This window comes from Oncorhynchus mykiss, chromosome 9, assembly GCF_057628025.1.
Source record: "Oncorhynchus mykiss isolate SJ-2025 chromosome 9, ASM5762802v1, whole genome shotgun sequence".
In the NCBI taxonomy this organism is placed as follows: Eukaryota; Metazoa; Chordata; class Actinopteri; order Salmoniformes; family Salmonidae; genus Oncorhynchus; species Oncorhynchus mykiss.
This window is the reverse complement of record NC_143030.1, coordinates 47,379,224-47,406,877: the sequence shown is the minus strand read 5'-3', so window position 1 is coordinate 47,406,877 and position 27,654 is coordinate 47,379,224. Positions and strand designations below refer to the sequence as shown.

At 43.8% G+C, this 27,654-nt stretch overlaps 2 protein-coding genes across 8 annotated transcripts; both read right to left on the bottom strand.

Moving 5' to 3' along the window:
• Positions 1-8,547: 8,547 nt before the first annotated feature.
• tpx2 (TPX2 microtubule nucleation factor) lies at positions 8,548-17,949 on the bottom strand. 4 transcript variants are annotated; one of them, XM_021615759.3, is made up of 16 exons: positions 17,493-17,949; positions 17,020-17,160; positions 16,612-16,752; positions 16,355-16,508; positions 15,917-16,003; positions 15,533-15,643; positions 15,120-15,229; positions 14,894-15,039; positions 14,554-14,725; positions 14,283-14,421; positions 13,758-13,977; positions 13,252-13,521; positions 12,828-12,974; positions 10,005-10,116; positions 9,410-9,597; positions 8,548-9,016 (listed from the first exon to the last, which is right to left on the bottom strand). In XM_021615759.3, exons 2-16 carry the CDS (start codon positions 17,132-17,134, stop codon positions 8,906-8,908), a joined length of 2,223 nt encoding a protein of 740 aa, XP_021471434.3. In that variant the 5' UTR covers positions 17,135-17,160; positions 17,493-17,949; the 3' UTR covers positions 8,548-8,905. The 4 variants fall into 4 exon arrangements, with proteins under 4 accessions (XP_021471434.3, XP_021471435.3, XP_090040469.1 ...); XM_021615760.3 differs by having other exon boundaries at positions 16,355-16,505; positions 17,493-17,663; XM_090184343.1 differs by lacking the exon at positions 15,533-15,643 and having other exon boundaries at positions 17,493-17,923.
• A 278-nt stretch (positions 17,950-18,227) lies between these two features.
• On the bottom strand, positions 18,228-26,117 carry trappc6b (trafficking protein particle complex subunit 6B). Of its 4 annotated transcripts, none has more exons than XM_090184345.1 (6): positions 25,979-26,117; positions 23,160-23,227; positions 19,270-19,387; positions 19,060-19,143; positions 18,867-18,960; positions 18,228-18,540 (listed from the first exon to the last, which is right to left on the bottom strand). In XM_090184345.1, the coding sequence occupies exons 2-6, from the start codon at positions 23,192-23,194 to the stop codon at positions 18,509-18,511; spliced, it is 363 nt and encodes a 120-aa protein (XP_090040471.1). In that variant the 5' UTR covers positions 23,195-23,227; positions 25,979-26,117; the 3' UTR covers positions 18,228-18,508. The 4 variants fall into 4 exon arrangements, with proteins under 4 accessions (XP_090040471.1, XP_090040473.1, XP_021471436.1 ...); XM_090184347.1 differs by having other exon boundaries at positions 19,060-19,125; XM_021615761.3 differs by lacking the exon at positions 25,979-26,117 and adding an exon at positions 23,317-23,760.
• Between the last annotated feature and the right edge of the window lie 1,537 nt (positions 26,118-27,654).

The window sequence follows — 27,654 nt, the reverse complement described above, 5'->3', positions numbered from 1 at the left end:
TGATGTAGCGTAGCCACTATTTAATCACACACCAGTTTATTTTACACAGACAGACCAAGATGAGGATCTTCTGACTGATTGTGAGGGAAGTCTTTACAGGAATGCAGTCCAACGGAAGAGGTCAGAAGCACATTTACAACATACAGTGAGCAAGGCAGGAAGCTTCGTTGCATCTCATCAACTGGTAGACCCGAATCAATTTACATGAAGTTGATTGCAGTGCAAAGATGATAAAACTGCTGTAATGTAAACAATATATCTTCTAACCACAAAATGAACCAGAGTACCATGTGTGGTGTAGGAAATCTGTTGAACTGATGATCTTCCATAGTCTCTTCGCCAGGTATTTCTTCAGTAGGACCTGGGACTTCAGTACTATATTGCTGCCCTTGGCCTTCTCTGCAATGTTGTTGCGCCACGGGCGTCTTAGACACTGTGCAGCACTTATTCGTCCTCTGGCCAAACAGGGAAACGGGTAGAAGTATTACAATTAAACTGTAATAATCACATACTTTTGTTAATGTAGTGTATATTAGACTCGCAGCATATAAGTGATGACCCCTAAGGTCCACATCTGTGGGGAAGGACACAAAGTCAAAGTTGACCACCTCTGGAGCCAGAAATTCAGGGGTTCTAAAATTGACTCAGAGCCTATCCGTGACCTGTATCTGATTCCCAGGAAGAAAGAACATTCATTTTCAAGGTTACCTTTGAGAGAGCTACTCACAATAAAGCCCCCAACACACACACAGCTGTGGAGAAAGGAGGGATTACCTTCTGACCAGCCCAAAGTCGATAATCTTCACCTGATGGCCAGTGTGATTCACACAAAGGATATTCTCCGGTTGTAAACATTGGAGTGGATAAAAGAACCATTGATTACTTTTCATGACACCGACACATGCATGAGTGCCTCTTTGATTCATGGTGAGTGACCACGCAGTGCTTCAAGTGGTGATTAAAATGTGTCTTGTCATTTGTGACAGTTGGTGGTGGGCCTTAAAATCTGGTTTGAGACGATGCATATCGAGTCCACCATACTCACTTTCAGGTCGAGGTGGAGGACGTACAACTGATGCATGTAGCTGACCCTTTCACAGATCCGCTTGGCAAACACCATGGCATCCACCTCGGTCAGCAGTGCACTCTCATCCACGATCCTTTCAAACAGCTCTCCACCCTCAACACTGCCACACACAGACAGCACGCTGACCAACTCCGCTGCTCCTTTCCCCTTTGTGCACTTTGTTTCGTCATGTATCCATATTTGGGATGATTCTGTCTACTGTATGTACAGTGGGGCAAAAAAGTATTTAGTCAGCCACCAATTGTGCAAGTTCTCCTACTTAAAAAGATGAGAGAGGCCTGTAATTTTCATCATAGGTACACTTCAACTATGACAGACAAAATTAGGAGAAAAAAAATCCAGAAAATCACATTGTAGGATTTTTTATGAATTTATTTGCAAATTATGTAGGAGAACTTGCACAATTGGTGGCTGACTAAATACTTTTTTGCCCCACTGTATGTCTCTGAGTGTCTGTATTTTGTACTTTAGTGTATGCTGCCAGCAAACCAAATCTCCCCTCAGGAGATCAGTAAAGTATATTAATGAATTGTTAATTTATTGATCCCTGTTAAATTATATGTAGAATGTTGGGAAGCACTACAGTATAATGGAGTGACAAGGAATATCAGAATGGAATATGAAGGAAGAGTAGCAACTTACTATTCCAGAATTAACACCAGCTGGTGCTTGGCCTCAAAGACCTCGTAGAGCTGGAGGATGTTGGGATGACTCCGCTGGTTCATCGTTATTCACCTTTTTTCACAGGCAAATGTCAACATACAAATATGTACCTGTAAAAAATAAATATATATATGTTTATACACTGCTCAAAAAAACAAAGGGAACACTTAAACAACACAATGTAACTCCAAGTCAATCACACTTCTGTGAAATCAAACTGTCCACTTAGGAAGCAACACTGATTGACAATACATTTCACATGCTGTTGTGCAAATGGAATAGACAACAGGTGGAAATTATAGACAATTAGCAAGACACCCCCAATAAAGGAGTGGTTCTGCAGGTGGTGACCACAGACCACTTCTCAGTTCCTATGCTTCCTGGCTGATGTTTTTGTCACTTTTGAATGCTGGCGGTGCTTTCACTCTAGTGGTAGCATGAGACGGAGTCTACAACCCACACAAGTGGCTCAGGTAGTGCAGCTCATCCAGGATGGCACATCAATGCGAGCTGTGGCAAGAAGGTTTGCTGTGTCTGTCAGCGTAGTGTCCAGAGCATGGAGGCACTACCAGGAGACAGATGTGGAGGAGGCCGTTGGAGGGCAACAACCCAGCAGCAGGACCGCTACCTCCGCCTTTGTGCAAGGAGGAGCAGGAGGAGCACTGCCAGAGCCCTGCAAAATGACCTCCAGCAGGCCACAATTGTGCATGTGTCTGCTCAAACGGTCAGAAACAGACTCCATGAGGGTGGTATGAGGGCCCAACGTCCACAGGTGGGGGTTGTGCTTACAGCCCAACACCATGCAGGATGTTTGGCATTTGCCAGAGAACACCCAGATTGGCAAATTCGCCACTGGCGCCCTGTGCTCTTCACAGATGAAAGCAGGTTCACACTGAGCACGTGACAGTCGTGACAGTCTGGAGACGCCGTGGAGAACGTTCTGCTGCCTGCAACATCCTCCAGCATGACCGGTTTGGCGGTGGGTCAGTCATGGTGTGGGGTGGCATTTCTTTGGGGGGCTCCATGTGCTCGCCAAAGGTAGCCTGACTGCCATTAGGTACCGAGATGAGATCCTCAGACCCCTTGTGAGACCATATGCTGGTGCGGTTGGCCCTGGGTTCCTCCTAATGCAAGACAATGCTAGACCTCATGTGGCTGGAGTGTGTCAGCAGTTCCTGCAAGAGGAAGGCACTGGCCCGCCCGTTCCCCAGACCTGAATCCAATTGAGCACATCTGGGACATCATGTCTCGCTCCACCCACCAACAGACTGCACCACAGACTGTCCAGGAGTTGGCGGATGCTTTAGTCCAGGTCTGGGAGGAGATCCCTCAGGAGACCATCCGCCACCTCATCAGGAGCATGCCCAGGCGTTGTAGGGAGGTCATACAGGCACGTGGAGGCCACACACACTACTGAGCCTCATTTTGACTTGTTTTAAGGACATTACATCAAAGTTGGATCAGCCTGTAGTGTGTTTTTCCACTTTAATTTTGAGTGTGACTCCAAATCCAGACCTTCATGGGTTGATACATTTGATTTCCATTGATCATTTTTGTGTGATTTTGTTGTCAGCACATTCAACTATGTAAAGAAAAAAGTATTTAATAAGAATATTTCATTCATTCAGATCTAGGATGTGTTATTTTAGTGTTCCCTTTATTTTTTTGAGCAATATATATATATGTATATGTATTTATATATATATATATATATATGTATATATATATATATGTATATGTATATATATATATATATATATGTGTATATGTATTTATATATATATATGTATATGTATTTATATATATATATATGTATTTATATCATGTTGACATTTATTAACATGGTAAAAGTACATTTAACCATTTACACAATGAGGAAACCGACTCAAGTTAACTTAGCAGTGACAAGTGAGGTCCTGTCTGGCAGAGATGCTGTCCTAGGTAGTGGCTCAATGGGTGGGGCTTGGGAATTTCCCTGGCAGGTGTGGGGGCCCCTTTGCTCCAGACCTCAGTTACAAGACAAAACAGAATACTCTTCAATGGAAGTTGGACTCATTTCCTACAAGCCTCTCATTTTCACAATAGCATGAGCATTGTTGTAACATCAACATTGAGAGAGCAAAATCATTGTAATTTATATCCACTTCACAGCTATTCATCTTTCAAATGCTGTTTGAAACTTTCATTCAGATGAATCACATGGTGTTGGTTGAGACATTGAAATACAACCTTTTTGACCTGTAGTGAGCTCAGTCAAACTAAGTCTGTGAATAATGATACAATACTTCCATGTGTCATTGAACTTGTTACCTTTCGTCAGGCCCTCTAAAGTCCTCTGCATTTTACTCATCCTCTCCAAGTTGGTAGGCCTGATCACCGACAACGACGAGACAGCCTATAGGGAGGAGGTCAGAGACCTGGCCGGGTGGTGCCAGAATAACAACCTATCCCTCAACGTTACCAAGACTAAGGAGATGATTGTGGACTACAGGAAAAGGAGCACCGAGCACGCCCCCATTCTCATCGACGGGGCTGTAGTGGAGCTGGTTGTGAGCTTCAAGTTCCTTGGTGTTCACATCAACAACAAACTAGAATGGTCCAAACACACCAAGACAGTCGTGAAGAGGGCATGACAAAGCCTATTCCCCAACAGGAAACTAAAAGGACTTGGCATGGGTCCGGAGCTCCTCGAAAGGTTCTACAGCTGCAACATAGAGAGTATCCTGACCGGTTGCATCACTGCCTGGTATGGCAATTGCTTGGCCTCCGACCGCAAGGCACTTCAGAGGGTAGTGCGTACGGCCCAGTACAGCAATGGGGCAAAGCTGCCTGCCATCCAGGACCTCAACACCAGGCGGTGACAGAGGAAGGCCCTAAAAATTGTCAAAGACCCCAGCCACCCCAGTCATAGACTGTTCTCTCTACTACCGCTTGGCAAGCGGTACCGGAGTGCCAAGTCTAGGACAAAAAAGTTTCTCAACAGTTTTTACCCCCAAGCCATAAGACTCTTGAACAGGTAACCAAATGGTTACCCGGACTATTTGGATTGTGTGCCCCCCCACCCCTCTTTTACACTGGTGCTACTCTCTGTTTCTCATATATGCATAGTCACTTTAACTCTACATTCATGTACATACTACCTCAATTGGCCCGACCAACCAGTGCTCCCGCACATTGGCTAACCGGGCTATCTGCATTGTGTCCCACCACCCGCCAACCCCTCTTTTTACACTACTGCTACTCTCTGTTCATCATATATGCCTAGTCACTTTAACCATACCTACATGTACATACTACCTCAATAAGCCTGACTAACCGGTGTCTGTATATAGCCTTACTACTGTTATTTTCAAATGTATTTTTACTCGTTTTATTTCTTTACTTACCTACACACACACACGCACATACCTTTTTTTCGCACTTTTGGTTAGAGCCTGTAAGTAAGCATTTCACTGTAAGGTCTACCTACACCTGTTGTATTCGGAGCACGTGACAAATAAACTTTGATGTTCTCTAGCAACCTGGAATGGGCCAAAAGCTGTCTCTCTGTCGCCTCTCGCTGGCCACTGTTCAGACTGCAGGTGGGGCAGATGGAGCAGGCACTTATTCCTCTGGAGAGCTCATCCAAGTGATATACTTTGGTCTCTAGGGCAGGTAGGTCTGTAGGAAGTGAGACTGCTGGCAGACAATGCCCTGAACCCATTATGGACGAACAGTGGCACTCAACAGGCCTCTGCAAAACCAGCCTTTAGACTAGAAGCAGAGAGGCAAGAGTCACAGATTTGAGGCTATCATCACAGTTATCCTCAGGAAATGGAAGTGATCGTTACAAATGCTACAAATTGTTACTAGTTACATATGCTACAAAGGTCAGCAGAGTTGGTTACAGCTCCCTCAACAAATACAAAGGTTGGCACTCTTCAAATTCTACCTACCTCTTAGATCAATGAAAACAGTAGAAGACAGAGTAGGAAGAATAAAGTAAGATCAGGTACACGATGAGCAGAAAGACCAGTACTGGTTAGTCACAGTAGGGTTGGTCTCATCCAGAGAGGAGAAAGCCGCAGTGAGCTGGTTCTCTGTTATCTCTTCCAGCTACAGCCTTATGGTCCAGAAATAGGCAAGCAAGGGTCAAGTGTGCCAAGGGTTGCGAAACAGTAGCAGATAACCAAGGTATGCATGATAGGCCAGACAGACATCAAGAGCAGGACATAGATGCAGTTTATCTGATGGAGAGCATGTGCACACAAAAACAATCCAGTATTTGTGCACAGAAGACAGTGATCCAGATGTCTGGGTCTTGGCTAATTGTCTCAGTTTGGACCAGTCTTCTAGTAAAGACTTTTCCAGACTCCTAAATAGCATACCTATTGGTGTTGTAGCCTCTCACTAAACTATCAGATACTGTTCCGCCAAAATACTCTTCCTGTTTCAGATACTCTTTCCAATTTGTTTCATTTTGGAATTCAGATATACAGGTTACCGCCAAAATAATGTAAAAACAAGGATACAAAGTACACCGCTCAAAAAAATAAAGGGAACACTTAAACAACACAATGTAACTCCAAGTCAATCACACTTCTGTGAAATCAAACTGTCCACTTAGGAAGCAACACTGATTGACAATACATTGCACATGCTGTTGTGCAAATGGAATAGACAACAGGTGGAAATTATAGACAATTAGCAAGACACCCCCAATAAAGGAGTGGTTCTGCAGGTGGTGACCACAGACCACTTTTCAGTTCCTATGCTTCCTGGTTGATGTTTTGGTCACTTTTGAATGCTGGCGGTGCTTTCACTCTAGTGGTAGCATGAGACGGAGTCTACAACCCACACAAGTGGCTCAGGTAGTGCAGCTCATCCAGGATGGCACATCAATGCGAGCTGTGGCAAGAAGATTTGCTGAGTCTGTCAGCGTAGTGTCCAGAGCATGGAGGCGCTACCAGGAGACAGGCCAATACATCAGGAGACGTGGAGGAGGCCGTAGGAGGGTAACAACCCAGCAGCAGGACCGCTACCTCCGCCTTTGTGCAAGGAGGAGCACTGCCAGAGCCCTGCAAAATGACCTCCAGCAGGCCACAAATGTGCATGTGTCTGCTCAAATGGTCAGAAACAGACTCCATGAGGGTGGTATGAGGGCCCGACGTCCACAGGTGGGGGTTGGGCTTACAGCCCAACACCGTGCAGGACGTTTGGCATTTGCCAGAGAACACCAAGATTGGCAAATTCGCCCTTGGCGCCCTGTGCTCTTCACAGATGAAAGCAGGTTCACACTGAGCACATGTGACAGACGTGACAGAGTCTGGAGACGCCGTGGAGAACGTTCTGCTGCCTGCAACATCCTCCAGCATGACCGGTTTGCGGTGGGTCAGTCATGGTGTGGGGTGGCATTTCTTTGGGGGGCTGCACAGCCCTCCATGTGCTCGCCAGAGGTAGCCTGACTGCCATTAGGTACCGAGATGAGATCTTCAGACCACTTGTGAGACCATATGCTGGTGCGGTTGGCCCTGGGTTCCTCCTAATGCAAGACAATGCTAGGCCTCAAGTGACTGGAGTGTGTCAGCAGTTCCTGCAAGAGGAAGGCATTGATGCTATGGACTGGCCCGCACGTTCCCCAGACCTGAATCCAATTGAGCACATCTGTCTCGCTCCATCCACCAACGCCACGTTGCACCACAGACTGTCCAGGAGTTGGCGGATGCTTTAGTCCAGGTCTGGGAGGAGATCCCTCGGGAGACCATCCACCACATCAGCAGCATGCCCAGGCGTTGTAGGGAGGTCATACAGGCACGTGGCCAAACACACTACTGAGCCTAATTTTGACTTGTTGTAAGGACATTACATCAAAGTTGGATCAGGCTGTAGTTTGGTTTTCCACTTTAATTCAGTGTCACTCCAAATCCAGACCTCCATGGGTTGATAAATTTGATTTCCATTGATAAGTGTGATGTCAGCACATTAAACTATGTAAAGAAAAAAAGTATTTAATAAGAATATTTCATTCATTCAGATCTAGGGTGTGTTATTTTAGTGTTCCCTTTGTTGTTTTGAGCAGTGTATATTGCTTCCACACAGGTTCAGTTCCTGAGTTATACAATTAACATCCCATCAAGCTTAGGGTCATGTATAAAAATGCTGGGCAGGCAATTATTCAGGTAAATATCTTTGGGCTTAGCTGTTGTCAATTTGCAGTATACAAATAATTGTTTTGGCCATCTGCTCCAACAAAAATTTCCACATTGTACAATAGTGACGACATCAAAACAATGAACACATATGGAATCATGTAATAAGCATGACAGCTTTGCACACTCAACCAGCTTCAAATTAAAACAAGAGAAAGGCACAAACCTAGGAACAAACCAGGTTCTGAGGGTTGGCCAATCCTCTTCTGGCTGTACCGGGTGGAGACAACAGTACAGCGCCAAGATCTTCAACCTTTCATAGATGACCGGAAGGGTCAAATAATAAATCACAGTGGTTGTAGAGTGGAAACAGATCAGCACCTCAGGAGTAAATGTCAGTTCTCTTGTCATAGTGGAGCATTGAGTTCGACAGGTGCAGCAGTCGAAAACAGCACATCCAGTGAACAGGCCAGGGTTCCATAGCCACAGGCAGAACAGTTGAAAACCTTGCTCAGTTGGTCAGCCTTTGGTCCTGGAGATAGTCAACACGTATATACCAAGCCCCCCCCCCCCCCCCCCCCCAGAGGGAAAACTACCGACTACCGGTCCCTGGTAGAAAAAAGGTTGAGAAACTGCAAAAGCTCATAAAGAATTCAAAAAGTATCAGAGAACATTGTAGTCGATTTTTATTGGCAGAAGGCTGCTGCAAAATGCAGAGACAGTCAAGACTACATTCATGTCAGGAAATTAAATACAGGTAAGACTTCAAAGAGAGATTATGAATTTAAAGCCTGGTGTTTTAAAAGGTTAAGACATTAAGAACATGACTTTATTAGACATAATCGAAAGCAAAGCGACAGCAAGTCAGAACAAGCAAGTAATGTACAGGCCATAGTGGGAACGAGTAGTCAGGTTTTTCCAGAGAAATTTAAAGCCGAAGGTTCAAACCAATAAAATAAAAACAGAAGCGGCATAGAACTAAATGAAGTGTTTATATAATATACACAACTAAATCCCTTCTCATCCATCACATGCGGAAGCGATCAGAAAAGTTGGGAGACTGGGGCACAGTGAGTGTGACGTCACTCTTCTTCAGCTCCAGCTGTTTGTAACGTCTGACGGGTTGGGCTTTGTGGACCTGAGGGACAGAGCGAGGACACTCACGTTACACTAAGGTACAACCAGGGCTTCTGTTCCGACAAACCACCACATGCCCGACTAAAAACTATACCAAATGCCCTAATGAGCAATAAATCAGTTGTACCAGGTGTGTTGATGCAGGCGCTAGAGCAAACATCAGATTAGGGTACACAACATTTTGAAACCAAAAAGGAAAGTTTTAGACAAGTTCAGGTTGGCCACCCTACCCAGGCGTGTTTGTGCTGGAACAAAAGCCAGCACATGTAGAGGGAGACTGGTTTAAAAGTGGTATAGGGACAACAAGCCCTTACCAGGCTACAACTTAGCTCTACAGTATTTTAAGCACATGACCAACTTCAGGGCGGGGCTGGTCTAAGGTCAGTGTAGTTACCTGTTCCAGGCGTAGCCTGGCCATGTCCTCCTTCTCACGCTCTTCCTGCTCCCTGCGCTGTTCCTCCTCCATGCGAGCCCTCAGCACCTCCTTCTCACTCACCGCCCGGTCAAACTCCAGCCGCTCCTTGGCGCGGCGCTCTGTAGACAGCTGGAAGCCCTCTGGAACTACGGAATTATTCATGTCTTCTAAAGAGAGGCAAGAAAAAAAGAGGTGAAAAGGGGTTTGGGTGGTGAGGTGTTTAAAAATAAAGATTGGCAGGTGGTAAAGGAAAGGCAAAAAGGTTATGAGTGCAGAAATCCAGCTCAGCGTTTCCCAAACAAAGCCCACGTAAAGGAGTAGGCAACCCTGATCCAGTGTTGAGACTAAGATAAACAAGACTGGAATTTGTAGTTGAGGGAAAGAAATAGGCTTGAGATGAGTCTCAAGACAGGTAATGATCCAAGAGAACTGTGCAGGGTGACAAAAGTGGGGGAATCCCTGAGATAAAAGGTGGGAGAAGTTGAGTTAGAGGTCCAACAGGTTTCCAGGACTACGGTTGTGGTCTATGGCCAGTGCAGAAAGAGGTGAGCAAGGCTGGTGTGATCATACTTACCCAGGACAGAGCGGTTCTCTTTCTTGGGGATGAACGGCTCTTTGTGAGTGACCATATTTGGTCGAGCTTTGAAGGTGGCTGCCTCCACCTGGTGCTTCTGTTCCTCCTTCACCTGGAGAGAACAAAACAGAGGGGTTTGGGCAGGAATAGTGCTGTGGAGGACATGAAATTCTGTCAGACAGTTGTCGTCATGCAAAAGACTTACGGGCTGACGGTAATTGACCGTTAATTAACAAACACGTTTAGCATCTCCAGGCCTCCACACACACGAGCCACTAGTGTGCATTTGTCACATCTACATAAATACGTTTCATCTCGAGTGGCACAGCGGTCTAAGGCACTGCATCACAGCACTTGAGGCGTCACTACAGACGAGGGTTTGAGCCCAGGCTGTGTCTCAAACAGCTGTGACACAATTGGCCCAGCGTTGTCCAGGTTAGGGGATGGTTCGGCCCAGCGTTGTCCAGGTTAGGGGATGGTTCGGCCCAGCGTTGTCCAGGTTAGGGGATGGTTCGGCCCAGCGTTGTCCAGGTTAGGGGATGGTTCGGCCCAGCGTTGTCCAGGTTAGGGGATGGTTCGGCCGGGTGGTGGCTTTACTTGCCTCATCACGCTCTAGTGACTCCTTGTTGCAGGCGGATGCCTGCAGGCTGACTTCAGTCAGCTAAACAGGGTTTACTTCTACACATGGGTGCAGATGGCTTCCGGGTTAAGTGGGCGGGTGTTAGAAGGGCGGTTTGGCGGACGCATGACTCGACCTACGCGTCTCCAGAGCCCGTTGGGGAGTTGCAGCGATGAGACAAACTCTTAATTGGATATCACGAAATTAGGGCGAAAGACATTCACCATCAGTAAATATTCATCACAACAAATCCATTATTTTAGGCAGGTCTAAAGAAACATGAAGAAAATGTATTTCAGAAGAGAATATAAGTTGGCTATGCTCCATGCTTGTTCATTTAGCAGACAAGATGTCCCTTGTCATTATTTTATATTAAGAATTATAATTGAACTCGGCTGAATGAAATAGAAAGGACATTTTTCCCCCATTCCGGAGCAAGAGCATATGAAGCGGCTATGTTGAGTGTAAAAGTGAGAATTTGAAACAGGTCCTATATGCTACATTGAGTTTTGGCAACTTTAGTTGTGAATGATACAAATGTTAGATAAAAAGATATGGGCTGCATGATGCGACTACAGGCTATTGACGAGTTGAGAAAGTCAAGAAAGCCTGCACTCCATTCCTTGCCTCAGGATGCACATGCAGTTCTCATTAAGTGATCCTATTTTCACCCATCAGACTATTCTCAATTTAACCTAGTCTTTACTATGTCAAAAATTTTTAGATTTAGAATGGCTCATTATCAAATAGTCAAGACATGGTCACCCATATGCACTGGAATAGAAAATAGAGGCCACTTTCCCACCAGTGCGTTTTTCATGTAAGTCTGGTAATGTCACTGCACAACGGGTGATATTCAGCAAACTCTGTAGGCCATGGACTCTCCAACCCTGTTCCTGCAGCAACCCAGTGCTTCAATTTGGGAAACCAAGTGAAATCTGTTCAGGAACATTGATAGTAACATGTTTTCACGACGAAACATTTGATTAAACTGTTGACAACCGGGGCCTCCCGGGTGGCACAGTGGCAGCAGACTCTGGGTTCGCGCCCAGGCTCTGAGGTCTGTGGGGCGACGCACAATTGGCCTAGCATCGTCCGGGTTAGGCCGGTAGGGATATCCTTGTCTCATCACGCACCAGCGACTCCTGTGGCGGGCCGGGCGCAGTGCACGCTAACCAAGGTTGCCAGGTACATTGGTGCAGCTGGCTTCCGGGTTGGATGCGCGCTGTGTTAAGAAGCAGTGCGGTTTGGTTGGGTTGTGTATCGGAGGACGCATGACTTTCAACCTTCGTCTCTCCCGAGCCTGTACGGGAGTTGTAACGATGATACAAGATAGTAGCTACTAACAATTGGATACCACGAAATTGGGGGGGAAAAAATAAATAACTGTTGACAACCCCTCTATGCACGCTGGAGAGAGGAAGGAAGGAAATGTAAACTCAGCGGTGGAATATTCTGTAGCTTAAGGTAAAGCGTCAGCCTATTAATGATTAATGTATTACTAGACTATTCAAATTTCACTATAATTGTAAGCTAAATCTGTTTCATTTAGGCTTCACCAATTACGTACCAAAGATATCTTTAAATCAGTTTCTTTTTACGTTTTATTGCCATGTGCAGTAGGCTGTGTATTGTATAACGGAACAATAATGTTAAATCAGGTTCTTTGACCATGTCTTCCACTCCGTTTCAACCGGTTGAACATCTTTCTTCAAATGGATCACAGTGAGGTGAGTTTTAAAAGCACATAGTGTTTTCATAAGTGTTTGATGCGATTTTATTTGCATTGACGTCAGAGTGTTTAGAGGGACAATAGAGCCCCAAGTACCAGGCCATTAGGACCTGATGATCGTTAGCCAGTTTCGTACAACCAATGCATGCCCAGAGTGCATAAAAGGAGATCTGAATTTTACTGTGGTCATGACTCATGACTGCTGGTGTGGCAGTAATAGGGTCACTGCAACAGCTCTAGGCAGGAAATAGGATTTTGCAAATAGTCGATGCACATATAAAAATTAAACTTTTAAACTGATTGTGCCTGACACGCAGTACCTTGGTGCCAGTCAGAAATACAGAACTCTACTTATAGGGTCAGAGTATGAAAGCAACTGCATGAACTTCAGTTTGACAGCCGAGCAGGAATTCAATAAAGCCAGTAGTCAGTACAACTCTGGAGTTGTCCAGGGACCCCGCCTTTGCCTTACCATCTGCTCCCAGCGGTCGTGCTTGACAGCTCCCCGCTCGTCAATGAGCAGCTTGAAGGGCTCAGGCTTGGTGGGCTCAGCCACCTTCTTCTCTGGCAGGACCACCTCATGGAAGTCCGGCAGCGGCTGGGCCTTGAACTTTGGCACCTGAGGTTCAGAATTTATTGACCAATCTGGTTACGATAACATTTTCTAGCAAAACAACATGCAGCAAAAAGGCTTTAATTCATTATCTCAAAATAATGTTGCACCACAAATCTTAGATGTGCAACACCTTGCTCGTCACCATCTAATGACACAGGGCACAACAGGGAACTGCTCCTGTAACCCCTCTAGTGGGACTACTCATCAGGTCTCCCCATTTTAAATAGAATTTATGGCAAACGCAACCCGAGGAGAAAACTGAACACTTTTAAGGCAGTACCTCTTCATGCCTAAGCTCCTCCAGCCTCTTCTCTTTCAGCAGCCTTCTCTCACACTCCCGCTCTTCAAAGGAGAAGGGGCACACGTCCATATGGGTCTTGTCCTGGAGCTTAGGCTGGAAGGGCAGGCCAAAGTGGGGCGCCGCGTGGGCCTTGAGCGGGGCCGGGGGTTTTACCTCCTCCACCTTTCTGTCTATGCGCACCCTCTTCTTCAGGGCCCATGCAGGGGACTCTGGAACAGTGGGACATAGCACCTTCTTCTCCGGGACACCCTGTAAACCAACAGGTGTGCGTATCCCATTAGCAAGGGCACCATCACATCATATACACCATCGTGGTATTATACCAGAGCTAGAATGTTTTGCATGCAAAATACTACATTTTCTGTTCATTGTTTGGCATGGCAATACCATAAGGAGCAGACTGCAAACAGACTCGCATCTAGGCTACATGTACTACCAATCCATGACAATCGAGTAAAAACTAGAGTTGGCCGTGTAGCACTCACCACCACCTCCTCTAGGATCCTAACCGGCAGCGGGCGGGAGTGGAAGGTGTGCTGCTCCTCGGGCTCCTCCGGCTTCTTACTGGCATTTCGATCCGTCAGCCTCTTGTCCATGTGCAAATGGAAGCCCTCCGGCCGCGTGCACTCCTTCACCGAGGGCTTCTTGGGATTCAGCGCCCCCTCTAGGATCTTCCTGTTCAGCTCCAGGGCCTTGAACTTAAACCTGGAAGATACCACAGGACATGGGTGGATAATGAAGGTTGCAAATAGAATAAGTGAAGACAATTCCTTATTCAAATTGAAACAAATCATATATGTTCAATACAAAGCATTTCCATCTTCTTGAAGAGGGTTCAAGGTCATTGGACCATGAATGGGCTGGAGCACCAGTAAACGTGTCAGCTTCCTTCTAGTAACGTAGAGTACACACTGGTAGAAGTAACCCACCAAGTCTAATAACTACTATTTATAGGCCACACCGCATGCCAGTAGAAGAACAGAGTGAAGAAGCCGTAAATGTGGACTCACTGTTGGAGTTTCTGGAGTTCCTCAGCCTCAAGCTCAGCACTGCTCTTGACTGCTGTGGGTCGGCGCCTCTGCCGGGTCATCAGCAGAGGGGTGTGAGGGTGGGTGATCTTCAGCTGCTCACTCTTCACAGGCGACGGGCCTGAAGGAAAGAATCATTGTAGTTTGCTGCCATTTTTACTTCACGCACGAAGCACACCCCAGAGCATGGGACTGCCACCATTGCCGGCCATGTATGACAGAAAGGACTAGCTGGATTAGAGCTAATACACACCCCTCTCGTGGCTCTGTCGACTGCGAAGGTGGTAGCGGGTTGGAGTCCGTCTCTGAAACTGCTCAATCTGCTGGGCCATGGGCACGTAGGGGGCAGGGTCCTCCAGCTTCCTCTTGCTGCCAGTAGACAGGTTAAAGGGCTTGGGCACAGTGGTACCATTTGGTGCCTTGGCCTGACAAAGAAAATAATTCAGGAGATTACTTCAAGGGGGAAAAAATAATCACAAATGTCTGGGTGAAGCGACAACGTAGGGAAGTGGAAAAATCATATCTTTGGGTTAAACCCATCCCTTAAACTGCCATAGCAGCTGATGTGGCCCCCAAAAAAGCTAGCTACTTACGGGGGAGGATGGGTGCTTGCGGAGCTGAGCGGTGAAGTCCATCTCCTTGTGCTGTGGCAAGGTGCCAACCTTGACACGTCCATCTGTGCTGAAGTTGAACTCTTTGGGTACGGTGGTGGCCAGAGCCAGCTTCTTAGGGGGCTGACCTGAATGACGACATGATTGACAAGATGAAATCCTGCTTAATGCAGACAGATTACTCCTTCCTAAAATTGAAGCTACTCACTGCCTGCCATTGCAGCCCTGTAACTGGCCTCGTTCCTCTTCCGCTGGTCAGCCACTTCCTTCTGAAGAGTCTTGATGCGCTCCATCTCCTGCTGCTCAGAGCTCTTATGCCTGAGGTTGACATACAAACTTTAACACAATCTAGGGATATTAACCTTCAAATGCAGTGTTCCACAATCTTGGTCCCAGAGAACCACTGGGTTTTGCAAGCTTTTGTCCTAGCCGTGTCAATACTTGATTAGTTGAATAAGGAGAGTTATTGCTAGGGTTATAATGCTGAGTGATGGGAAATGTAACCAGTCAAATTCCTTAACATATCCATGGATTAAAGGACTGACAGTCTTGTCAGCACCAACATCAGGCCATGCATGCCTCCTCTAATTAAAATCCATGAGTGATAGCAGTATGACATACTGTGTGGTGGTGGGGGCTGCGGCAACGTGCCGGGCCTGCGTGGCTGCTCTGGGGTTGAGTCGCACGGTGGTGCGGCCACTAAGACTGCGCCTGGGGGGCAGAGATGAGCTCCTGGCAAATGAACAGACCAGGACAGTCTGGTTACTTTTGTCCACAAGACAATTGGTCATGGTTCATTATTAAAGATGGAATCTGCAGTAGGGGGAAACAGCACCACTGCCCAGGCATTATTGTTTTGTTGACAAAGCAGAGGTGGAGAGCGCTGCATGTGAAAAATGAATACATTCACCAACACCCAATATTAATTTCATACTTCAAACCCAATAGTCAACAGTTTGGGCCATGCTAAAGGGGAGGATAGTAAAAATGTATAAGTTCCCTGACCTTCTCTGCTTCTTGACAGGTGGTGGCACTTGAGGGGCGGTGTGCCGTCCTTCCTCATTGCAGGCTGCCTCTTTGCGCTTTGACACCCTTCAGTGCAGAAACAAGTGTTATATTACCACTTAAAAGCATATATTTGCTTGGTCTAATACTGACCAGATAGGACTAAATTAAGTTCCTATTGTATTTGACCTGACTAGTCTGCAGTTAAACAGGTTGATGCTGTTATAAAAGAAACATAACTTTAACATTATAACCTTTTGCAATCTTTCCTTTCCACTTGAAATGGACTAAATAAAATATTCCAAACACCCATGAATGCAGCAGGATGGCTGCAATTGGGTTTTTCAAAAATAACCACATTCCTTAGTAACTCAATTTGACCAATGTAGAGCCTCAAACGAGATCTCAGCCGAGCTGAGTGTTCTAGAAGCAACATACCTGCGCGGTTGGGCAGGGGGTCCCTTCCTTTTTGGCAGGGCAGCTACCGGAGCTGGCTTATTTCCCCAGGAGGTGACAATGTTGGGGAGGGTAGCTGAGGACATGCTCGGGGAATCTGCTGTGGTGGGTCCCGAGGAAGTGCTTGGGCCCTCTACTGTGGAAACAAGAATATATATCACATTACACAGGTCAGTCCAACTTGTGAATGTAAGTGTGAAAACACCCTGGATAATCATAAAACTGTCTAAAGTACCAACCTGAGTTAGAGTTGTCCTTCACCCTGGGAGATACAATCACCCTGGGCAAGTGTGTTTTAGGGGTCATTCCAAATGGCATATCATTTCTGTTTGGGGTGGCAAGGTGGCCAAACATTCCACCATCCTGGCCAGCACATTGGTCTGCAGAAAGTCACACGATTCAAGAATAAAGTGTAAATTCAACAACTTTAAGTTACAATAGGTGATAAAGCATTTAACACCAAGACCACCCATATGTCAGCGTGCTCCAATATTTAAAAATACATGCATTAATCTTGGGAAGATCTATCCTTACACAGCCCATGGGAATTGTATAACCGTTGCCTTACTAACAACCCCATAACTTCTAAGATCGGATTTCCTCCAAAATACTTTATAATATTGTGCACACGCTTGCGAACATCTTACCAAACCAAATGTCTGCGTTGTCCTCCGTATCCAATGCTTTGAAATCAATTACATGTGACGGTGCATCAAATTCGTAGTGACTTGCCGATTCACCCTGCGCCATCTCACCATCCATTTCAGCAGCTGTCTGTAGCTGCTCTCCTAACAAGTTGATGCATGACATGAGGCCAATTGTTAAGATGGGAGTTAGTTTTGAAGACGTAGCAGTGGCTAACTTCGCTAAATTAGCGAGAAAAACGTTACGCTTCCCCCCCATGAACACATTTAACTGCTTAGCGACAAGATATATATACAGTACGTTAACATAATCACAAGAGAGCCATACCAGAAATGGTATCGTTAGTGTATTGAAGCTAGCTACAGTAGCTAACGTACTAGCTAGATACTCTACTGTGGATCCAAATTATCTGAGATATGAGATTTTAAAAAAAATAGTTAACATGTTCATAAAAACACACTACATTATAACATACCTTTTAAACGCGTGTTTTAGAAACACAACCAAGCCGTAGTGGCAATCCCTTGAGCCGTCAGTTAGCTTCAGTGCTGAAATAACAAAATAAGGTTTGGCGTTACCGTTTAAATTTCCTCCCCATTTGAACCAGCCAATCAACAGCCTCTTCCAGAGCAATTGGTTTTCCATTGGCTCAACGTGCCTGGATTACGGCATACTCAAATTATATTTCCTGCCACGTGAGGACTTTCTGTAACAATTCTGAATGCCCACATTCTTACATTTTCATGTAACTACATTTTACTAATTTAGCAGACACTCTTACCCAGAGTCAACTAATGTATCTAGATAAGAAACCCACATGAGTAATTATAATTTAAAATTCCCCCAAAAAACAGCTATCAGCAAAAACCTATCAGCACGAGTTCGTTTTGGATGGCCCGGGGTTTAAGCGGGGTTTACACATTTTAAACCATGGGACAACGGGGGGGGGGGGGGGGGGGGGGGGGGGTGCGGCATCTTTGACCATGTTCTTTGAAGAGCATCATTTTCATCATTAATTTATCAACAATGTAACAAATTCAACTCGATGGGCAATCAACTACAAATAATAAATGTGCATTTGCACAGCATCATGCTCTGTAGGCCTAATCTTTATCAATTGTTAAATAAAGTAAAACATTTTGCATGTTAGGCCTACTTATTTAGGCCTATGCTAATGTCCTAACTTCAACAAATGATATGGATACAAAGGTTGAAATAGACTTGGGTCTTTAATCAACACTCAGTGCAAATAATATTTTTCAGATGTAAAGAAAAAACATGATTCATGTGCATGTTACAATAATGCATTCATTAATCGTAATCAACAATAATAAGTAACAATAGTACAAATACATTTGATAAAAACATAATGACATGTAGGCACAACACTGATGTCTGCATGCAGGACATTTCAAGCTTTTGTTCAATAAAGAAAGTCAATACAACTGGGATGGGTGGCGTTGGAGTGAATACGCCTTCCTTCGGAGGGTGCTACATTTTCTGGATCATGACCTGAAATTTACCTGTGAAGAAATAAACAATATGTCAAAAGGATAAAAGTACTGTATATCCCAAGATCATTTTGCTCTTCTCATACCAAGATCACACACAACATACTGTATCAGTCTGGGCTGGCTGATGTTTTTGGTTGGTTGTATTAGACTGTGTTGAGTAATGGTTGGAGCATGGTTATGTTGAGAATCATTATAGCTCTGGATACCTGTAATAAGTCTAACTTTCATTAAACTGTTTACAACCCTGGATATCTTGTTTATGGAGGAATGTGTGGTTATATGTTTAACATGTTTCTCAATTCACAAGCTCTACCAAAGAGAAAAGTCTTCCTTACAGGCAGGCATAACGGACACCTCTGCTGTGACAATACTCTTCACTCCCAGGTTGGAAAGCCCTCCTCTAACCAGGCCACATGTGAACGCCAAATACTGCAATGACAGGGGCAGGGAGAACCATACATGTGGTGAAAGTTGTCCAGGTATAAATAGTGCTTGACAAGTGAGTTTTCCCCCACTATGCTTCCTCACCTTTGGGGCATGCTCCAAATACTGTTTACCGGCAGAGAGCTGAGTGAGTAACCGGAACTTGTTATCCTGCAGGACATAAATACCCTGAAAAATAATCCACAGAAATCAACACTACATGAAAAAGTACAATATATTCAGTGAAAATATTTGACCGCATAATATTTTCATGAGAGGTGGTGATTGAAGTGCAATTGGGAAATGTAATCTTACTTGGTGGTTTGTTCTTAGGTTGTCAATTTGCTTTTTGAAGACACAGGTCCAGAAGTCTTTGCAGATGAATTTCATGACATCAAGCTCATCTTTAAACCGTGCTGTGTCTTTGGTGAACCTAAAGAAAAAGAGTATGTTCACCATGATATTGTTCCCAGGGCCGACTCCAGACAGAAACAGGTACTTAGGGCCCCAGGCCGCTAGGGGGCACCCAATCCAGGGCCCCAGCCCAGCTATCTAAACTTGAAGTAATCATAATCAAATGCCAACCGGTCATGCAGGGCACGTGCCCAGGGGTCCTGACCTCCAGGGGGCCCCTATTGATTTTGTTAGTTAAGCTCACTCAGATATCATTAACATGGCATGAGTCATGGCAAAATGTGTATAATTGCAGGAAATTAGCCTTAAAACTGAAATGTCTCTCCAGCCAATGGCAAAATGTGTAGAACTGCTTAAAACTTGAATCAAACCTGCAATTTTTACTCAACTTTCTGTTGAGAGTTAGAATACACAAGGTGCAAGTTCAAAATGTGGCTGTGCATCAGACATTTTTCTCTTGTTATGTCAGTCACTAGCTAGGTTTCCATCCAATTGGATACAGATTTTCATGCAAATATTCTAAAATCTGCATAAAAACAATATGTGCATTTTCCCACCAGAGATGTGTTCCCATCGAATTGACTTGTTGCAGATAAAAGGCTGTGCAGTTAAATTCCCATGTACAGATTAAAAATTCAAGTTCAATTGTTTTCCATCACATTTTTAACTTTACTGGTGGTTTTCTCACAAAACAAATTGTGTTTTATAGCGTGTGCCCACTTTGGTACTGGCACGTGCTCTCTAGCCAACAGCGTGCAGGTAGCGAAATGGGCCAAAATACCAGCAACAGTGTGTGAAAATCTTGTGAAGACTTACAGAAAACGTTTGACCTCTGTCATTGCCAACAAAGGGTATATAACAAAGTATTGAGATAAACTTTTGTTATTGACCAAATACTTATTTTCCACCATAATTTGCAAATAAATTCATTAAAAATCCTACAATGTGATTTTCTGGATTTTTTTTCTCATTTTGTCTGTCATAGTTGAAGTGTACCTATGATGAAAATTACAGGCCTCTCATCTTTTTAAGTGGGAGAACTTGCACAATTGGTGTCTGACTAAATACTTTTTTGCCCCACTGTATAGCCTACATGATGAGATTATTATAGACAAAAGGGCAAGATAATTTTCAGTTTTCAAATGGCAGCCAAGCATCGATTATCATGTAACCAGAAAAATACCCTCAATATTTATTGGAAAGCAGCATTAAGCTCATCACCTTGCACTTCCACCACCCATAACTTATTTAATCTCTAGCCTAATAAACTGCATGAAAGGTCATAGTGGGAGGACCACACAACATGTCATCACGTGACTCCAAGTTTACTTCGATATGATCGTTATTATATTAATATTTGCACATAAGTGTTTCCATTAAATTTTACAGACAAAAAAGATCCCTCCTTGTCTAGCATATTTTATTTTGTTGACATTTGGAAAGTTTACCGAAAACTTTTCTGCTTCCATAAGGCCTGTCATGACATTTTTTATTTGAAAATTACTCGAGCCAGCTATCTAAACTTGTAGCAATCATGACCAAATAACAACCGGTCACACAGGGTACGTGCCCAGGAGCCCTGACCTTCAGGGGATCCCCACTGATTTTTGTTAATCACTCTCACTCAGATATCATTAACATGGTATAAGTCATGGAAACACATGTAGTAGTGCAGGAAATTTGCTTAAACTGAAAAAATATGCATCCACCCCATGGCTAAATGGGTAGAATTGCAGGAAATTGGCTGTAAAACTGCAAAGGTTTTTCTCTGCCCCTATGGTAAAATGAGTAGAATTGCATGAAATGTGTTATACAATTGCTAACATTTCTCTGCACCTTATGGCAAAATATGTAGAATTGCAAGAAATTCACCTTAAAATGTAAATGTACAGTGCCTTGCGAAAGTATTCGGCCCCCTTGAACTTTGCAACCTTTTGCCACATTTCAGGCTTCAAACATAAAGATATAAAACTGTATTTTTTTGTGAAGAATCAACAACAAGTGGGACACAATCATGAAGTGGAACGACATTTATTGGATATTTCAAACTTTTTTAACAAATCAAAAACGGAAAAATTGGGCGTGCAAAATGATTCAGCCCCTTTACTTTCAGTGCAGCAAACTCTCCAGAAGTTCAGTGAGGATCTCTGAATGATCCAATGTTGACCTAAATGACTAATGATGATAAATACAATCCACCTGTGTGTAATCAAGTCTCCGTATAAATGCACCTGCACTGTGATAGTCTCAGAGGTCCGTTAAAAGCGCATCATGAAGAACAAGGAACACACCAGGCAGGTCCGAGATACTGTTGTGAAGAAGTTTAAAGCCAGATTTGGATACAAAAAGATTTCCCAAGCTTTAAACATCCCAAGGAGCACTGTGCAAGCGATAATATTGAAATGGAAGGAGTATCAGACCACTGCAAATCTACCAAGACCTGGCCGTCCCTCTAAACTTTCAGCTCATACAAGGAGAAGACTGATCAGAGATGCAGCCAAGAGGCCCATGATCACTCTGGATGAACTGCAGAGATCTACAGCTGAGGTGGGAGACTCTGTCCATAGGACAACAATCAGTTGTATATTGCACAAATCTGGCCTTTATGGAAGAGTGGCAAGAAGAAAGCCATTTCTTAAAGATATCCATAAAAAGTGTTGTTTAAAGTTTGCCACAAGCCACCTGGGAGACACACCAAACATGTGGAAGAAGGTGCTCTGGTCAGATGAAACCAAAATTGAACTTTTTGGCAACAATGCAAAACGTTATGTTTGGCGTAAAAGCAACACAGCTCATCACCCTGAACACACCATACCCACTGTCAAACATGGTGGTGGCAGCATCATGGTTTGGGCCTGCTTTTCTTCAGCAGGGGCAGCGAAGATGGTTAAAATTGATGGGAAGATGGATGGAGCCAAATACAGGACCATTCTGGAAAACCTGATGGAGTCTGCAAAAGACCTGAGACTGGGACGGAGATTTGTCTTCCAACAAGACAATGATCCAAAACATAAAGCAAAATCTACAATGGAATGGTTCAAAAGTAAACATATCCAGGTGTTAGAATGGCCAAGTCAAAGTCCAGACCTGAATCCAATCGAGAATCTGTGGAAAGAACTGAAAACTGCTGTTCACAAATGCTCTCCATCCAACCTCACTGAGCTTGAGCTGTTTTGCAAGGAGGAATGGGAAAAAATGTCAGTCTCTCGATGTGCAAAACTGATAGAGACATACCCCAAGCGACTTACAGCTGTAATCGCAGCAAAAGGTGGCGCTACAAAGTATTAACTTAAGGGGGCTGAATAATTTTGCACGCCCAATTTTTCAGTTTTTGATTTGTTAAAAGTTTGAAATATCCAATAAATGTCATTCCACTTCATGATTGTGTCCCACTTGTTGTTGATTCTTCACAAAAAAAAACAGTTTTATATCTTTATGTTTGAAGCCTGAAATGTGGCAAAAGGTCGCAAAGTTCAAGGGGGCCGAATACTTTCGCAAGGCACTGTATTTCCGCTATCGGGGGGGTGGCAATCACACATTTTTTTTTTTTCGTGAGGTGGGGAGGGGACCCCAATCAAATCTAACTTGGGTCCCAAAAAGGGTAGAGCCGGCCCTGATTGTTCCATTACCATTGACAGATCAGGTTGGAAAATATCACCCTTGGAAATAATTTGTGTTTGGTGATGTCAGTGATTACTATAATAATTGGAGGTGGTCACAGTGGTAAACAACAACATGAATTATCATATTAGTATGAATAAATAAACAAAACAAACAGTGCTTCAACAAACCTTTCTATTAGTCCCTGACCCACCCGGAATCCCATATTTTCCAGTTTGGTAATACATCTCCCATTTTCCTAAAGGATTTGAGGATAAAACAACATAATTAGTTATTATGCACACACATTCCATATGTTCCAATACCATTAAAAAAATATGGCCTCACCATTTCCCCATGTTCAGATGATTTGTATATATACTGTATCACCTCATTGTGTAAAAACTGAAAAAGGGCTTCGTCTGCCATCCTTGGTTATTCCCAAACCTATCAAACACCTCTGGCTAGTAAGGATGACGCCACCCTAAATGCTATCAGTATTCATATATAGATATTTATATATATATAACGTAATATATTCGTCTTTGAATTTAGTGATGTGTGTTTCTACAGTTACTTAATAATGTAAAGCAAAGAACACAACCTAATCGAAATTTCTATGAACCCACGAGTATTTAAGCCAACATATATTTCTAACTAGCCGTCAATAAATTACTATGATTAAATATCTCAACTTGAGTCGTGAGACGCAAAGATTTAACGATGAGACATGAAAATAAACATCTGACAGAGGTCCTTCTTTCACACTAGCAAACAGTCGGCCAAAAGAATGCCTGAATAGGAAGCAAAAAATTACATCCCTTATTATTTAACAGTTCATACGGTTAAAAAAATACCAGTGGATGTATGTGTTAATTAGCTAATTAGACACAAGAAACATTGTGGCAATGTGGGCAACAACGTTACAAAGGCATATATGGACTACTTCCATAGAGATAGATAGAGGACTCATCTTTGTATCTGTGCCATTGTAGCGTCTGTGATAGCATCAAAACAAATCAAATTGTATTGGTCACATGTGCCGAATACAACAGGTGTAGACTTTACCACGAAATGCTTACTTACGAGCCCATTCCCAACAATGCAGAGTTAAAAAGTAAGAACAATAAATGCTACAGTATGTACAAAAGTGACTAGACAATCAGGATAGATAATAAACAGAGTAGCAGCAGTGTATGTAACAAGTATGAAAGTCTGTCTATGTGTTAGTAGTGTGTGTAGTCAATATGTATGTTTTGAGTGTGTGAACGTATGTAGTGTGTGTGTGTGTGTGTGTGTGTTGGAGTGTGGGTGTAGTATGTATACATGTGTGACTAGAGTCTAGTGAGTGAGTGTGCAGAGAGTCAGTGCAAAAATCATAATAAATAATAAAGGGGGTCAATGTAAATAGTCCGGGTAGCCATTTGAAGTGATGTTCATCAGGCGGATCCCTATTTTTGATCACAAGCATGGTACCAATAATTGCTTCTCTTTCACAAGATGTACAGTACCAGCCAAAAGTTTGGACTCACCTACTCATTACAGGGTTTTTCTTTATTTTTACTATTTTCTACGTTGTAGAATAATAGTGAAGACATCAGAACAATGAAATAAAACATATGGAATCATGTAGTAACCAAAAAAAGTGTTAAACAAATCCAATTTTAATTTGAGATTATTCAAAGTAGCCACCCTTTGCCTTGATGACAGCTTTGCACAATCTTGGCATTCTCTCAACCAGCTTCACATGGAATACTTTTCCAACAGTCTTGAAGGAGTTCCCACATATACTGAGCACTTGTTGGCTGCTTTCCTTCACTCTGCAGTCCAACCCATCCCAAACCATCTCAATTGGGTTGAGCTCGTGTGATTGTGGAGGCCCAGTCATCTGATTAAGCACTCCATCACTCTCCTTCTTGGTCAAATAGCCCTTACACAGCCTGGAGGTGTGTTGGGTCATTGTCCTGTTGAAAAACAAATGATAGTCCCACTAAGCGCAAACCAGATGGGAATTCTAAATAAATTGAATTCTAAATAAATCACTGACAGTATCAGCAGCAAAGCTCCTCCTCCATGCGTCACAGTGGAAACCACACATGGGGAGATCATCCATTCACCTACTCTGCGTCTCACAAAGACACAGCGGTTGGAACCAAAAATCTCTAATTTGGACTCATCAGACCAAAGGACAGATTTCCAACGGTCTAATGTCCATTGCTCATGTTTCTTTGCCCAAGCAAATCTTTTCTTCTTATTGGTGTCCTTTAGTAGTGGTTTCTTTGCAGCAATTAGACCACGAAGGCCTGATTCACGCAGTCTCCCCTGAACAGTTGATGTTGAGATGTGTCTGTTACTTGAACTCTGTGAAGCATTTATTTGGGCTGCAATCTGACGTACAGTTAACTCTAATAAACTTATCCTCTGCAGCAGAGGTAACTCTGAGTCTTCCTTCCTTGTTGGGGTTCTCGTATGAGCCAGTTTCATCATAGCGCTTGATGGTTTTTGCGACTGCACTTGAAGAAACACAATTGACTGGCTCAAACGCATTAAGAAGAAAATAAATTCCACAAATTAACTTTTAACAAGGCACACTTGTTAATTGAAAGGCATTCCAGGTGACTATGGGTGTCCCAATCACGGCTGGTTGTGATACATGCAGGGCCTTTTTAGATCGCTGCGCCACTCGGGAGCCCAAGTGGTGCATGTTGACAGAATGCCAAGAGTGTGCAAAGCTGTCATCAAGGGGTGGCTACTTTGAAGAATCTCAAATCTAAATATATTTTGATTTGTTTAACACTTGTTACTACATGATTCCATATGTGTAATTTCATAGTTTGATGTCTTCACTATTATTCTACAATGTAGAAATTTGGTAAAAATGAAGAAAAACCCTCTAATGAGTAGGTGTGTTCAAACCTTTGACTGGTACTGTATGTCCTTGAACCGATTACTTTCAAATCACACACAAACGATAAATTATAAGGATAATTTAATTGATAGCCTACAGTACCTTGGTCGGGCCTTCATCTTGAGATACTCCATGAGAGGGGGATGCACTGAGCCAGTCTGCAAAGTCACTTTCAAGAGTAGCTCAAACTGTTCACGCAATGTTTCCAAAAACTCCTCCATGTAGCAAGATGATACTTCCTGATCATCAACTGCGCCACTGAGCATTCTCATAGGAAACAATGGGGTGACGTCATCGATGGCTTCCTCCATATTTTTAACAGTCTATGGGTGGAAGCCCTCAATGGCGCTGCCCATGCTAATACAGCCTTTTGGCCACGAGAAGCCTCTATCATTCTCTATAGCTATGTCAAAATAGTTTTAACATGGTTCTCTGCATACTAGGTTTGGTTTGCTCCTAGTCGAAGCTGGGCTAGGCGAAGTGAATGTCTGTACCTCACATGCTCTTGACCTTTGATTGAAAATAGTACTGTTTGTCCCTCTTTAGATGCTGCAGCCAGTATACTTCATCAAAATAGTCTAAATTAATCTAAGATAACTCCTGCGGTGTTTCGGAGCAGCCACTGGAATAAGTTAAATTGCCTTGGGGGGTACGAACGAAAGTCGTATTCCTGGTCATAATGCTGGGGAGTTACTGCTGCTCTAACATCCAAAAGTTCTTTAAGTATGTAATAACACCAAACATTTTATGAGCTAATAAACCAAAATGCTGCAAAGTTGCTTAGGAGCTAGAAGCAGAGCTGCCATATCTGTCGGCGCCAAACACACAGATCTTTTTCCCAGTCTGATGTCCTTAGTGCTCCGGAGCAGGTTTTCATCAAGAATCTCTCTGAACTTTGCTCTGTTCATCTTTCCCTCGAACCTGACTAGTCTCCCAGTCCCCACAGCATGATGCTGCCACCTCCATGCTTCACCGTAGGGATGGGATTGGCCAGGTGATGAGCGGTGCTTGGTTTCCTCCAGACGTTACGCTTGGCATTCAGGCCAAAGAGTTCAATCTTGGTTTCATCAGAGAATCAGGGAATATTGTTTCTCATGGTCTGAGAGTCCATTAGGTGCCTTTTGGCAAACTCCAAGCGGGCCGTCATGTGCCTTTTGCTGAGGAGTGGCTTCTGTCTGATTGGTGGAGTACTGCAGAGATGGTGGTCTTCCATCTCCACAAAGGAACTCTGGAGCTCTGTCAGAGTGACCATCGGGTTCTTGGTCACCTCCCTGACCAAGGCTGTTCTCCCCTGATTGCTCAGTTTGGCCGGGTGGACAGCTCTAGGAATAGTCTTGGTGGCGCCAAACATCTTCGATTTAAGAATGATGGAGGCCACGGTGTTCTTGGGGACCTTCAATGCTGCAGCCATTTTTTGGTACCCTACCCCAGATCTGTGCCTTGACACAATCCTGCCTCAGGGCTCTACGGACTATTCCTATGACCTTGTGTCTTGTTTGTTGCTCTAACTGGTGTGTGCCTTTCCAAATCATTGAATTTTCCACAGCTGGACTCTAATCAAGTTGTAGAAACATCTCAAGGAGGATCAATGGAAACAGGATGCACCTGAGCTCAATTTCAAGTCTCATAGCAAAGGGTCTGAATACTTAAGCAAATAAGTTATTTCTGTTTTTTTTGGGGGGGGGGGGGGGTTTCATAAATTTGCAAACCTTTCTAAAAACCTGTTTTCACTTTGTCATTATGGGGTATTGTGTGTAGATTGATTAGGAAAATGTTTA